The sequence below is a fragment of the Lissotriton vulgaris genome, chromosome 6 (genome assembly GCF_964263255.1).
Source record: "Lissotriton vulgaris chromosome 6, aLisVul1.2, whole genome shotgun sequence".
NCBI lineage: Eukaryota > Metazoa > Chordata > Amphibia > Caudata > Salamandridae > Lissotriton > Lissotriton vulgaris.
Genome location: NC_141694.1, coordinates 1,475,848,650 through 1,475,861,358, shown reverse-complemented (window position 1 = coordinate 1,475,861,358; position 12,709 = coordinate 1,475,848,650). Strand labels below are relative to the sequence as shown.

Genomic DNA, 12,709 nt, shown 5'->3' with positions numbered 1-12,709 from the left:
AGGGGGTGTGAGGTTGAGGGGGTGTGAGGGAGGGTGAGAGGGTGAGGGTTTGTGAGGGTGTGTGAGGGCGAGGGTGGGTGAGGGTGTGTGAGGGTGAGGGTTTGTGAGGGTGAGGGTGTGTGAGGGTGAGGGTGTGTGAGGGTGAGGGTGTGTGAGGGTGAGGGTGTGTGAGGGTGTGTGAGTGTGACGGTGTGTGAGAGTAAGGGTGTGTGAGGGTGAATGGGAGTGAGGGTGTGAGGGTGAGTGAGGGTAAGAGGGTGAGTGAGGGTAAGAGGGTGAGTGAGGGTGAGAGGGTGAGTGAGGGTGTGTGAGGGTGAGAGGGTGAGTGAGGGTGAGAGGGTGAAGGAGGGGGTGTGAGGGGGTGTGAGGGGGTGTGAGGGTGAGAGGGTGTGTGAGTGTGACGGTGTGTGAGTGTGACCGTGAGAGTGAGGGTGTGTGAGGGTGAATGGGTGTGAGGGTGAGTGAGGGTGTGTGAGGGTGAGTGAGGGTGTGTGAGGGGTGTTAAGGTGTGTGAGGGTGGGTGAGGGGGTGTGAGGGTGAGGGGGGTGAGGTTGAGGGGGGTGAGGGTGTGTGAGGGTGTGAGGGTGTGAGGGTGAGGGGGGTGTGAGGGGGTGAGGGGTGGTGAGGGGGAGTGAGGGTGAGGGGGTGTGAGGGTGAGGGGGGATGGGGTGGGGTTGTGAGGTGAGGGTGTGAGGGTGAGGGTCTGAGGGAGGGTGAGGGTCTGTGAAGGGTGTGAGGGTGAGGGGTTGTGAGATTGAGGGGTGTGTGAGGGTGTGGTGGTGTGAGGGTGTGTGTGAGGGAGGGTGAGGGTGGGTGAGATGGTGGGTGAGAGGGTGTGTGAGGGTGAGAGGGTGTGTAAGGGTGGGTGAGAGGGTGTGTAAGGGTGGGTGAGAGGGTGGGTAAGCGGGTGTGAGGGTGAGGGGAGGGGATGTGAGGGGATGTGAGGGGATGTGAGGGTGAGGGGAGGTGAGGGTGAGGGGATGTGAGGGTGAGGGGATGTGAGGATGAGGGGATGTGAGGATGAGGGGATGCGAGGGTGAAGGGATGTGAGGGTGAAGGGATGTGAGGGTGAGGGGATGTGAGGGTTAGGGGATGTGAGGGTGAGGGGATGTGAGGGTGAGGGGATGTGAGGGTGAGGGGATGTGAGGGTGAGGGGATGTGAGGGTGTGAGGGTGTGAGGGAGGGTGAGAGGGTGAGTGATGGTGAGGGTTTGTGAGGGTGTGTGAGGGTGAGGGTGGGTGAGGGTGTGTGAAGGGGAGGGTGGGTGAGGGTGTGTGAGGGTGAGGGTGTGTGATGGTGAGGGGGTGTGAGGGTGAGGGGGTGTGAGGGTGAGGGGGTGTGAGGGTGAGGGGTGGTGAGGGGGGGTGAGGGGTGTGAGGGGGTGTGAGGGTGAGGGGGGAATGGGGTGGGGTTGTGAGGTGAGGTTGTGTGAGGGTGAGGGTCTGAGGGAGGGTGAGGGTCTGTGAGGGGGTGAGGGGTTGTGAGATTGGGGGTGTGTGAGGGTGTGGTGGTGTGAGGGGGAGGGTGAGGGTGAGGGTGTGTGAGATGGTGGGTGAGGGTGAGAGGGTGTGTGAGGGTGAGAGGGTGTGTGAGGGTGAGAGGGTGTGTGAGGGTGAGAGGGTGTGTAAGGGTGTGTGAGGGTGGGTAAGCGGGTGAGCGGGTGAGGGGATGTGAGGGTGAGGGGATGTGAGGGTGAGTGAGGGTGTGTGAGGGTGTGTGAGGGTGGGTGTGTGAGGGTGAGGGTGTGTGAGGGTGATGGTGTGTGAGGGTGATGGTGTGTGAGGGTGAGGTGGTGTGAGGGTGAGGTGGTGTGAGGGGGTGTGAGGGTGAGGGGGTTTGAGGGTGAGGGGGTGTGAGGGTGAGGGGGTGTGAGGGTGAGGGGGTGTGAGGGTGAGGGGGGGAGTGAGGGTGAGGGGGAGTGAGGGTGTGGGTGAGGGAGGATGAGGGAGGGTGGGGGTGGGTGAGGGGGTGTGAGGGTTTGGGGGTGGGTGAGGGTGAGAGGGGGTGCGAGGGTGAGAGGGGGTGCGAGGGTGAAAGGGTGAGTGAGGGTGGGTGAGAGGGTGGGTGAGGGGGGTGAGAGGGGGTGAGGGGGTGTGAGGGAGGGTGAGGGGGTGTGAGGGAGGGTGAGGGGGTATGAGGGTGGGGGGGGTGAGGGTGTGTGAGAGAGGGTGGGTGAGAGGGTGGGTGAGGGTGTGTGAGGGTGAGTGAGGGTGTGTGAGGGTGAGAGGGTGTGTGAGAGTGAGGGGGTGTGTGAGAGTGAGGGGGTGTGTGAGAGTGAGGGGGTGAGAGGGTGAGGGGGTGTGAGGGTGAGGGGGTGTGAGGGTGAGGGTGAGTGAGGGTGTGTTAGGGTGTGTTAGGGGGTGTGAGAGGGTGAGGGGGTGTGAGGGTGAGGGGGTGTGAGGGTGAGGGGGGGTGAGGGGGTGTGAGGGAGAGGGGGGTGTGAGGGGGGTGTGAGGGGGATGAGGGGGGGTGAGGGGGGTGAGGGTGTGAGGGTGAGGGGGGTGAGGGGGTGAGGGTGAGGGGGGTGAGGGTGAGGGGGGTGAGGTGGAGTGAGGGTGAGGGGTGTGAGGGTGGGGTTGTGAGGTAAGGGTGTGTGAGGGTGAAGCTCTGGGAGGGTCTGTGAGGGGTGTAAGGGTGAGGGGTTGTGGGATTGAGGGGGTGTGAGGGGGTGTGTGAGGGTGTGGTGGTGTGAGGGGGTGGGTGAGGGGGTGTGAGGGTGGGTGAGATGGTGGGTGAGAGGGTGGGTGAGAGGGTGAAAGGGTGTGTAAGGGTGTTTGAGGGTGGGTGAGAGGGTGGGTAAGGGGATGTGAGGGTGAGGGGATGTGAGGGTGAGGGGATGTGGGGTGGAGAAGTGTGGCTCAGGGGTTAGAGGCGGCAGACCCGGAAGCTGAGATCGGTCCTGGACCAGGGTTCAATTCCCCGCCTCGGCGGGTCTTGGGCTCAAAATTCCACGGACTCGATAATTCTCGTTCCGGTGCCTACTCGACTCACAGGTTCACACCCTGCGACTCTGGGCAATAGCTTGCTTAATCTCCACTATGGCCCCTCGCGGCGGGATGCCTGGCTTTCACCTTGTGGATACCCTGCTGGGGTTATCTCACAGGGGAATACCAGGACGGGTTCCCAAGGCAAGCGCCTTGATGCCTTCGGGTGATACGTGCGCTATATAAATCGCAATACATTTACATACATTTACATGTGAGGGTGAGGGGATGTGAGGGTGAGGGGTGAGTGAGGGTTTGTGAGGGCGAGGGTGGGTGAGGGTTTGTGAGGGCGAGGGTGGGTGAGGGTGGGTGAGGGTTTGTGAGGGTGGGTGAGGATGAGGGTGGGTGTGTGAGGGAGTGAGGGTGGGTGAGTGTGACGGTGTGTGGGAGTGAGGGGGTGTGAGGGTGAGTGAGGGTTGAGGGTGAGGGGGAGTGAGAGGGTGAGTGAGGGTTGAGGGTGAGGGGGTGTGAGAGGGTGAGGGGGTGTGAGAGGGTGAGGGGGTGTGAGAGGGTGAGGGGGTGTGAGAGGGTGAGGGGGTGTGACGGTGAGGGTGTGTGAGGGTGTGTGAGGGTGTATGAGGGTGTGTGAGGGTGGGTGAGGGTGGGTGAGGGTGTGTGAGGGTGGGTGAGGGTAAGGGTGGGTGAGGGTGTGTGACGGTGATGGGGTGTGAGGGTGAGGGGGTGTGAGGGGGTGTGCGGGTGTGAGGGTGAGGTGAGGGGGTGTGAGGGTGATGGGGAGTGAGGGGGAGGTGGAGGGGGGGTGAGGGGGAGGGGGAGTGAGGGGGAGTGAGGGTGGGTGAGGGTGTGTGTGAGGGTGAGGGGGTGTGAGGGTGAGGGGTGTGAGGGTGGGTGACATGGTGTGTGAAGGCGAGGGTGAGAGGGGGTGCGAGGGTGAAAGGGTGGGTGAAGGTGGGTGAGGGGATGTGAGGGAGGGTGAGGGGATGTGAGGGAGGGTGAGGGGATGAGGGTGGGGGGGTGTGAGGGTGGGGGGTGTGAGGGTGAGGGGGAGTGAGAGGGAGGGGGAGAGGGTGAGTGAGGGTGAGGGTGTGTGAGGGTGAGGATGAGGGTGTGTGAGGGTGAGTGAGGGTGAGAGGGTGAGAGGGGGTGAGAGGGTGTGGGGGTGAGAGGGTGTGAGGGTGAAGGAGTGTGAGGGTGTGTGAGGGGGGTTAGGGGGGGTGAGGGTGAGGTGGTGTGAGGGGAGTGAGGGTGAGGGAGGATGAGGGGGTGTGAGGGTGAGGGGGTGTGAGGGGGTGAGGGTGAGGGGGTGTGAGGGTGTGTAGGGGTGAAGGGTGTGAGGAGTGGTGGGGTGGGGTGGTGAGGTGAAAGTGTGTGAGGGTGAGGGTCTGTGAGGGGGGTGAGGGGCTGTGAGATTGAGGGGTGTGAGGGGGTGGGTGAGGGGGTGAGATGGGGGCTTGATGGGTGAGAGGGTGTGTGAGGGTGAGAGGGTGGGTGAGGGTGGGTGAGAGGGTGGGTGAGAGGGTGGGTGAGCGGGTGGATGAGGGGGTGGGAGGGTGAGGGTGAGGGATGTGAGGGAGGGTGAGGGTGAGGGATGTGAGGGAGGGTGAGGGGATGTGAGGGTGAGGGGATGTGAGGCTGAGGGGGTGTGAGGGTGAGAGAGCGTGTGAGGGTGAGAAGTGGGTGAGGATGAGGGGTGTGAGGGTGATGGGGTTTGAGAGTGAGGAGGAAGGTGAGGGGGTGAGGGTGAGGGGGTGTGAGGGTGTGTGGGGGTGACAGGGTGAGGGTGAATGAGGGTGAGAGCGTTGTGAGGGTGTGAGGGTGAGTGAGGGTGATAGAGTGTGAGGATGAGGAGGTGTGAGGGTAAGGGTGAGGGTCCGAAGTAAATGGTGGCAGGGCAGACATCATAAGACAGAGAGAAGAGACAGCGTTGTGACTGCGTTGGTCAGTTTCAGAATCAGGAGGAGCAGAGTCAGTACAGTCTTCGAGGAATCAACGTGTCTAGAGGCAAAGCATAGCGGATGTAGCATTGCAGCTAGCAAGTCGAGTGTTTTCAAGCCGAGTGTCCCTAGAGAGATGGCAACACAGCAACAGCATTTGAGGAGCAAGGCTACTGTAAACAAGCATGGTAGGCTTTCACTTTCGTCCAGAAAAAAAACGAGAAAGGTGCAGAGAACGCCCAACAAATCACGGCTTGCCTGCGAAATGGATGCAAAAAAAAAAAACAAGCTCTCGGCATTGCTGTGGCGGGAAGGCGGGGGAGCTGTAGCGAATTCCTTTGAAGTGTGATGCCAAGGCTCAGACAAATGGTGGTGTGCGATGTGCACGTGGGGGCGGGGGAGCGGCAGCCTTTGAAGTCTGATGCCGAGGCACAGACAAATGGTGGTATGTGATGTGGCTGGCGATGAAGTGCACGCGCATAGCTCACATGAACTGTACGCGATCCGCAGGCTAGTTAGACTTTTCTTTTCCGCTTACTATAATCTCGCCTATTTATCCCTGCAGGATATAATAGGCGAGACCTAAAAACCGGTATAGGCAGAAACCCAGAGCAAATCAGTGAGTTACACTCTAATGAGTGTACAATCTGGTCGCAAAGATCCAACAAAAACAAAGGCGGCCAAGGGAGACTCACTCACCTGAGGTGCTCGTTGGTAGCGAGTTCAGCGAGATTCAGAAACCATTCCGGGTGCATATAAAAGGACGTCCTAGATCTGTGTGTGACCACGCGATCTCATACCTACTAAACGATAAATGGTGGACCCCGGTGATATTGTAAATGAAAATGTCAGAATATGGTTTCATATCCATAAAATGATTTAGATCAGAAGTGACTTCAGGAATCTGCAGTACAGCTGCTCCGGGAACAGCATGGCAGGGAACAGGATTCGAGAAAGGGGGGTTGGTGGGCGGAGGAGAGTGAGAGAGAAGCTGGCTTGCTGTCCTTCCATTTCTTCAAATTCCTGCCAATCAACATTTTGGGGGGATATGACAAATGTGCCTTGTTTTATGGATCTGTGGTCAATAGTGAATTGAGAGTTTCCGGCAATTCTCTGTTGAACCGACTCTGTGTTTTTCGTAGATCTACACACCTGTTGGCAATCTTGGAAAACCTATGCTAGCAGAGAGTGCTTGTCTAGGGTAGACATTTTGCGATTAAAAGTGTAAAATGGTAACTAAATATGATATTTTATTGACACGAAGACATCTGAGGCAACATTTTTTCACAGTTAACAGGAATTCTGCTAAAATATGTTCAATAAGACAATAAAGCCAATATTGTGCATTTCTTATGCCTTTAAAATTTCTTTCAGAAATTCCTTAACACCAGAGTGTTTATTTTAGGTTGGCCCATCTAGCCTTAATCTAGTTTCCACAACTGAACACAACTTAAGTACACAAATTTAAGAATACTAATAAGTAGACAACAGGTGTGTGAACGCATCCTCCCCAGTCCGAGCTTGTACTTCAGAGTGATGTTTTATAAGTCAAATAAATTGAACTGGTCATTCTAAGCCATCATAATCCGTTTTTTTGAGTGGAACACTTTTGCTTCCAATGACCTCCTACTCAGATTTTAGAAAAGCACAGCATTTCCTAAGAATACACTGGGAAGGTTGGGGTGAACACTATGTAGGTTTGGTCACACTGATGCACTGTGGTACAGCCCCCTCCATTTAGTTTGTTTTTACACACTTCTGGTTCTACCAACAAGAGCTACAAATACACGAACATTTTCTTTTGTTATGCTAACAGGAGTTAAAGGGATCACTCATAAGCACGTTCCAGCAGATCTTTCTTTTCCAATCAAAATACAAAAAGAAGAAATGACGCACCCATGCTGTGGTCCTCCGTCGTTGACTACATTTAGGTGGGCCAGCTGCCTCTTAAAATGAAGCTTGTAACTTGCATTAATTCTTAAAAACAGCATCTAGTGAGCAATAAAAAATATGTTTAAGATGATAACGTTCTGCAGAATTTGGTTTTGGACGTCAACCAATTTCATTTTTCATATGATTTTCACAGTAATTCACATTTAACAACCGATAAACTGTCTTTAGAAAAAGTAAAACGGTATAAATATTAAGGTATTATTCACTTTTATGGTTTTGAATCGAATAAAAATCTTTAATATTTCTGTACCCACTTCTCTACCCCGTCCCTAATGACTCACTTCAGAAATGCAGAACATAGATCATAAATGCACACCAGTATTATTACTGTTAGTTAACCTTCTGAAAGAGGCACCTGTTTGTTTATAAGGATGTTCAAGGCCATCAGGTACCACTTTGTAACTGGGAGAAATGTTTGGTGTTGAACTTGTGCCTCTTGCATCCTGTTGCACACAACAAAATGCCACCCCAATATGTCAGGACCCAGCAGTCAGGAGCAAAGAACGAGTTTAGTGTTGGCGACGAACAAGATTTCAGGCTCTGCGAGAATGGGACACTCACGGGTGGGGTCAGAAAGGACGAAACTAAGCAAATATTTCTGTGTTACAATAAATAGAGGCATGATCAATATTCCTCGCCTCCCAACGTCCATATGCTATTGGACTGATATGGGATGTAGTTTGATCCCCTAAACCTTTTTGGTTTTGAATTAGATTAGGCCCCCCTCGCGTAAAGAATTAAGGGCTGTATCTGTATATTTGCAGTTAGGATATTCTGCCTTACATAAACACTCCTACATATATCCCATGTTCACCCTCGGACTTGCCAGTGCCCACCCTTACTCGCCTCGTATTTAACCCCACAGACATAGTTATCTTCTCTCATCCTCGACAAATAATACAGGTTTGCAAGAACTCATAAACACCGTCGGGAACCGAGTCCAACTCTCCCCCCTGTCCCCCGGGGGGGTGGGGGCTGGGGGGGGGGGGGGGGGTAATGCCTCTCAGGGCTGGTTTTAGTATTGGTGGCGCCCTGTGCGACAGTGTTTGTTGGCGCCCCCCACGGACTCCCTTACTACCACCCTTTAACAGTGCCCCCTAAAGTCTCCATAACCACGGACTCTCAGATGTATTTAGTTATGTAGCGCCACCTATAACAGTGTAGGGTGTCAGAGCACCTTACATCACACACACATTCCACAGAGATAATCAATCATATGTGTGTATATCAGTGTATAGGAAATGTTACATAAGCCAGAAGACTACAAGGTGAGTCACATGCCATCCATACTGGTAAACAGTATCGTTTAAGAGTGCCTGGTCTGGAGAAGCAAAAACATAACCCCATGGTTGGGGGTTACATTTAATAATACGGATTTTGTTCACTAAAATGAACACTTTTTATAAACATAAGAATAATGAAAGATGGAGAAAGAAAATCATAATTCTCAAATCTATACCTTGCAGTTTGCATGCAGCCCTTTGATGACAAATATTAGCTAGCTGTTCCATGTTAGGATTTTAACATCTACACTGTTAGTAACAAAAGGATCTCTCTGACAAAAACACTGACCTATTTAAACTATGTGCACTTTATGAACTGCATGGTACACATTCTTCGCAGCAGGCATATTAACTCTCTGCGCTTCCATAAAATGAGTTAAAACGTCCACTAGACTTCACTCCTTCTCTCTCCAGGAAGAACATTAATCACCGGAGTTATCTTGACATTTTAATTGTCGTATGAAAATTGTGGGAGTCTAGCAATGCAGCAGGTGCTTTTAAAACCATAAAATACTTCCAAACACAGTGCTCCCTCAAAGAGTTAGCACCCGGTGCAGTGGCACCAATCACACCGCCCTAGAGCCGGCCCTGGGGCCTCTTATCAGAGATGTTTTAAGGAATGGGCAAAGTGGGCTCTGGCCTAGGGCCTCAGCCTTTAAGGAGGCCCCCTGAAAGAGCCAGGTCTGTTCTGCGAGCCTTGCCCTGATGACCTTGATTAATTCTTAAAGGGATTGTTTTAAATACGTTTTCCTTTAATTTATTAGGTCTCGCTTGGCGTTGGCTGCGCGCATGCGCTACTCTTGTCATGCGAGGGCCTTTTGGAATCAATACGGATTCCAGATGTGCAAGCGGACGGACAGAAGATGTGCACGTGGGGGCTGGATGCTTTACTCGCGGCGTGAGATGCACTATATTTTTTACACTGGCGACAGCTTGTCTTCTCTTCGCTCCTCTCCTCCTTCTTTCTCAGGTCGCTGCCTGCTCTATTTTTTTTATGGCTGTCTCTCTCGTTTTTCTCGCCCTCTACCTCCTATTTCTCCTCTTTTCTGCCATTGTCGTCTTTCTTTACTCGCGGCGTGAGACGGACGCACTATATTTTTCACACTGACTACAGCTTGTCTTCTCTTGGCTCCTTCCCTCCTTCTTTCTCAGGTCGCTGCAAGCCTGCCTGCTCTTTTTTTTTCACAGTCTCTCTCGTTTTTCTCACCCTTTGCCTCCAATTTCTCCTCTTTTCTGTCATCGTTGTCTTTCTTTCTGTTTCCATATCCCCCTTTCTCTCATTGTTTTCTTTCTAGTTTCCAGCATCTCCTTTCGGTCTCATTGTCCTCTGTCTCTCTTCTCTACCTCTTTCCTCTCCCCACTTAATTTCTTTTAATCTCCATATCTCTCTCCTCCTCACCTCTATCTCCTCTGTTTTATTCATCCTCCCTCTATTACATAAAACAGGCGTGCAGAAGTCCTACTCAGTTTTATTTTACACTTCTGCCGAGTACTACTTTAGTTCGCACAAATACTTGTTTTTAATGCCACAATGGTAAAAGGGGAACTTTGGGTTTGTTACTGCTCAGGCCGTTTCGTTCAGCATGGCCACGGGAGGGCCTTCCGAGTCAGTTCGCACCAATAGTCTGTTTTTGAGATTCATTGTTGAGCCCTGACCCCCAGGGCCCCCTACTGTGAAAAAACCTGCAGCTGATGCAAGTTATTATCGCTTCTGGGCCACAGTGAATGTGCATGCACGCTAATACACACACAAGCCATCGCAGGAGTCAAGAAGTACATAGAGGTAAGAATACTCGCAAAAAGAGCTTTGTGACATACAGGGGGGAACTGTTCAAACTCCATGTGTTTTTTTTAGCTTTCTCTCCTAAATTATCCACCTCCAACATCCCGATTAGGGACTCTGTGGGGGTGGGGAGGATGGGGGTGGAGGGTAATGTGCCTTCCCCTTTCTGACGAAAAGCGTCCCTTGTATCTTGTACCGTATCTTGCCACTCCTAGAATCGTGCAACGTAAGTAGGGTGCATTCTGTTATTTACATGCATGCAGACTAGTCGTAGCTGAGAAGCACCTAATGGGGTTCTTCAACCGTACAATGTGCTGAAGCTGGGGGTCTGAGAGATAGTGTCCTGCAAGCATGGCAAATATAGCGCGTTTTCTGAGAGTTGTCACGAGATGCGGTTCACAATGGCTGTGGTAGCATTTTTTTCATAGTTTCTTTTTGCATACCTGTATATCACTAACTGGTCCAAAGATATTGGAGCCTTTACATGAGCACCAGTGCATTACACAAGGACTCATTAATTTTTTTGGAGGGATGGGAAATCAGTTGATTTCTACAGAATGAAAGGATGTTAAGCTAATGCGAACCTCAGGACCAGAGACAGATTTACTGTCAAAGCACGCAAGCGTAAGGGGTGGTACAATGCTAGCCAGTAAGATCGTATGTTTGCATGCTTTATCTGCCTGATACGTGGTCACGGAATTAACATGAACTAGTTTTGCTCTTACATTGTGTTTTGGGCAGAGCACCCCTTGACGACTACACCCTATTTCAAAGAAGAACTTTTGATCCATGATATCCCTTTAACACACTCTCGCAACCACAAGGCGGGGCTAACTCACTCGAGGGCTGCGATCAAGCGACAACCCTCGCTTCAGCCAATCACCTGGCCGCCTAGACAGCCACGCAAGGTGGCGTGTAGGACACCTGCGCAAACGGTTTGCGCTCGAGACGAAATTCGAGAAGAGGGAAAGATGTTTCTGCAGGAGCGTTTGAGAAGTATGTGAGTTTGTGCAGCATTGTAACGAATATTCAGCGCTCATGCCTAACTTTTCACATCTGCTGAGATGCGCTCGTCTGCGATACTCTTTAGCAAAGCAGAAAGTGTAAACATCGTGGTCAGTTATTTAATGTGGTAACTACCTTTTAAGACTAAGCATGCACAGCCTTGGCATCCACGCACCAGACGCTGCTATGTTTTGTAATTTAAACATCATTGCAACCGATAAATTATTTTATTAAGTGGTAAGCCACCGCAGTCACCTTTCACATGTTGGAGTCTGTCTAAACCACGGTTAGCATTTGGGAACGGAAAATGGTGAGATTTAAACAAAAAGCATTAAAAATCCAATAGCTCTTGCCTTTCATTAATTTTAAGCCAATTGCTTTGCTATACAATACCATTAGCAAAGCAAATGGCTTTAACTTATTCAAAGGCGAGACCTATTGCATTTTCAATGCTTGTTTTTAATGTCGTTGATATAGGAGTCTATAAGCCATTTTACAGAGAAATCTTGTTTTTATGTCAATATTCATTGAAAAGTGTCTTTTAGATCAAAACAGGACCTTACATATGAGAAAAGAGGGTATCACAGAGATTTTGCAGTAGTATTAGTGCACTCCTGCTGTGTTACAATATTGAAAACACACATCACTATCCCTGAATATTAGATGTAAACACATTTAGAATTTGGATGAGTGTGCCTGTGCACTGCCAGTGGCCTGGCCAAAGAGGGCATGAAAGAGCTGAAATTGGATCATAAATTCAAAGCTGTTCCGAACAAGGAACCCCAAAATACATCTGGTCCAGGGCCCCAACAATCTTTAAGATTTCCCTGCCTCTTATGCGTCGCAGCACCTCCAGACTCTCACTGGGGCCATGCAAATGTGTTTATGGGAGAGGAAAAGTCACCTAGACCGTGCCGGTGTTGGGCCCTTCTCCATCTGGTACGCATGAGCTGTGCTCCCTTGTTGGCTCCCCGCTGCTAAGTACTCAGTCACAGCCCACCCTCGCCCAACCCCCCAGGGGCACCGGAAAAGTTTTCCCTTATACGGGAAGCACATTAGCACAACTCCTTGTAGGGCTCAGATGATGTTGGAAGGTGCGTCGTTTTGGAGACTCCGGTGGGAGCCCTAGAGAAGTGTGTCCGCCATTTTTGTCGGTTAGCTGCGCCACCCTCCCTAGAAAGCTGCATACTGGGATTTTATAAGCACTACACGTCTATTAAATTTTGTAAACAAATTTCTTTAACTGACCTTCCTGCTAGCTAGGTGCACCATTACAATGAAATGGAAAGCCTTGTTGCTACCAGCGGTACCCCAATGGCATGCTACTGTTTTACATCGGGCTGAACTGGAATCTACTTTTATGAGTTGAGAAGAGGATAGAGGCTTACAGGATCACCCTATTGAAGATTTATGGGTTGGTTTACTCTACCCCTTTAAAGAAAGTCATAAAGACAATATCACACCCCCATAAAAACACACATTCTCTCACTTAAAGCACCTAAGGTCAAGCAATGAATTTGACCATCAAACATACCCTGTTGGTCTTTATCTAGCTGTTGTTGGTCTCCCACTGCACATCAGTTCTTTCCCTCTTGCAAGTGCATTTACTTATTTTTATATCACCCCCAGGCCTATTTTCACTGTTACTTTGTTTTATTTCATTGACTAAGGATCAGCATTTTTCATTATGATTAAGTTGCATACTGTATATTCTACTCCTTTTCAGACAGATATAATGATTAGACTGTGAATCTTCATACATGTTGATTAGGGGTTGATATTGTTCTTTCAAAATGCGATCTTTAT

General features: G+C 51.1%; 1 protein-coding gene across 4 annotated transcripts in view; it reads right to left on the bottom strand.

The window, feature by feature from the left end:
• The window catches only part of VPS54 (VPS54 subunit of GARP complex), a 599,465-nt gene that overhangs the window by 47,681 nt on the left and 539,075 nt on the right, over nt 1–12,709 (bottom strand). For all 4 annotated transcript variants that reach the window (XM_086927614.1, XM_086927616.1, XM_086927615.1 and 1 more), the window contains exon 23: nt 6,776–6,870. In XM_086927614.1, coding sequence (XP_086783740.1) covers nt 6,776–6,870 — 95 coding nt within the window. The remainder of the gene's footprint in view (nt 1–6,775; nt 6,871–12,709) is intronic.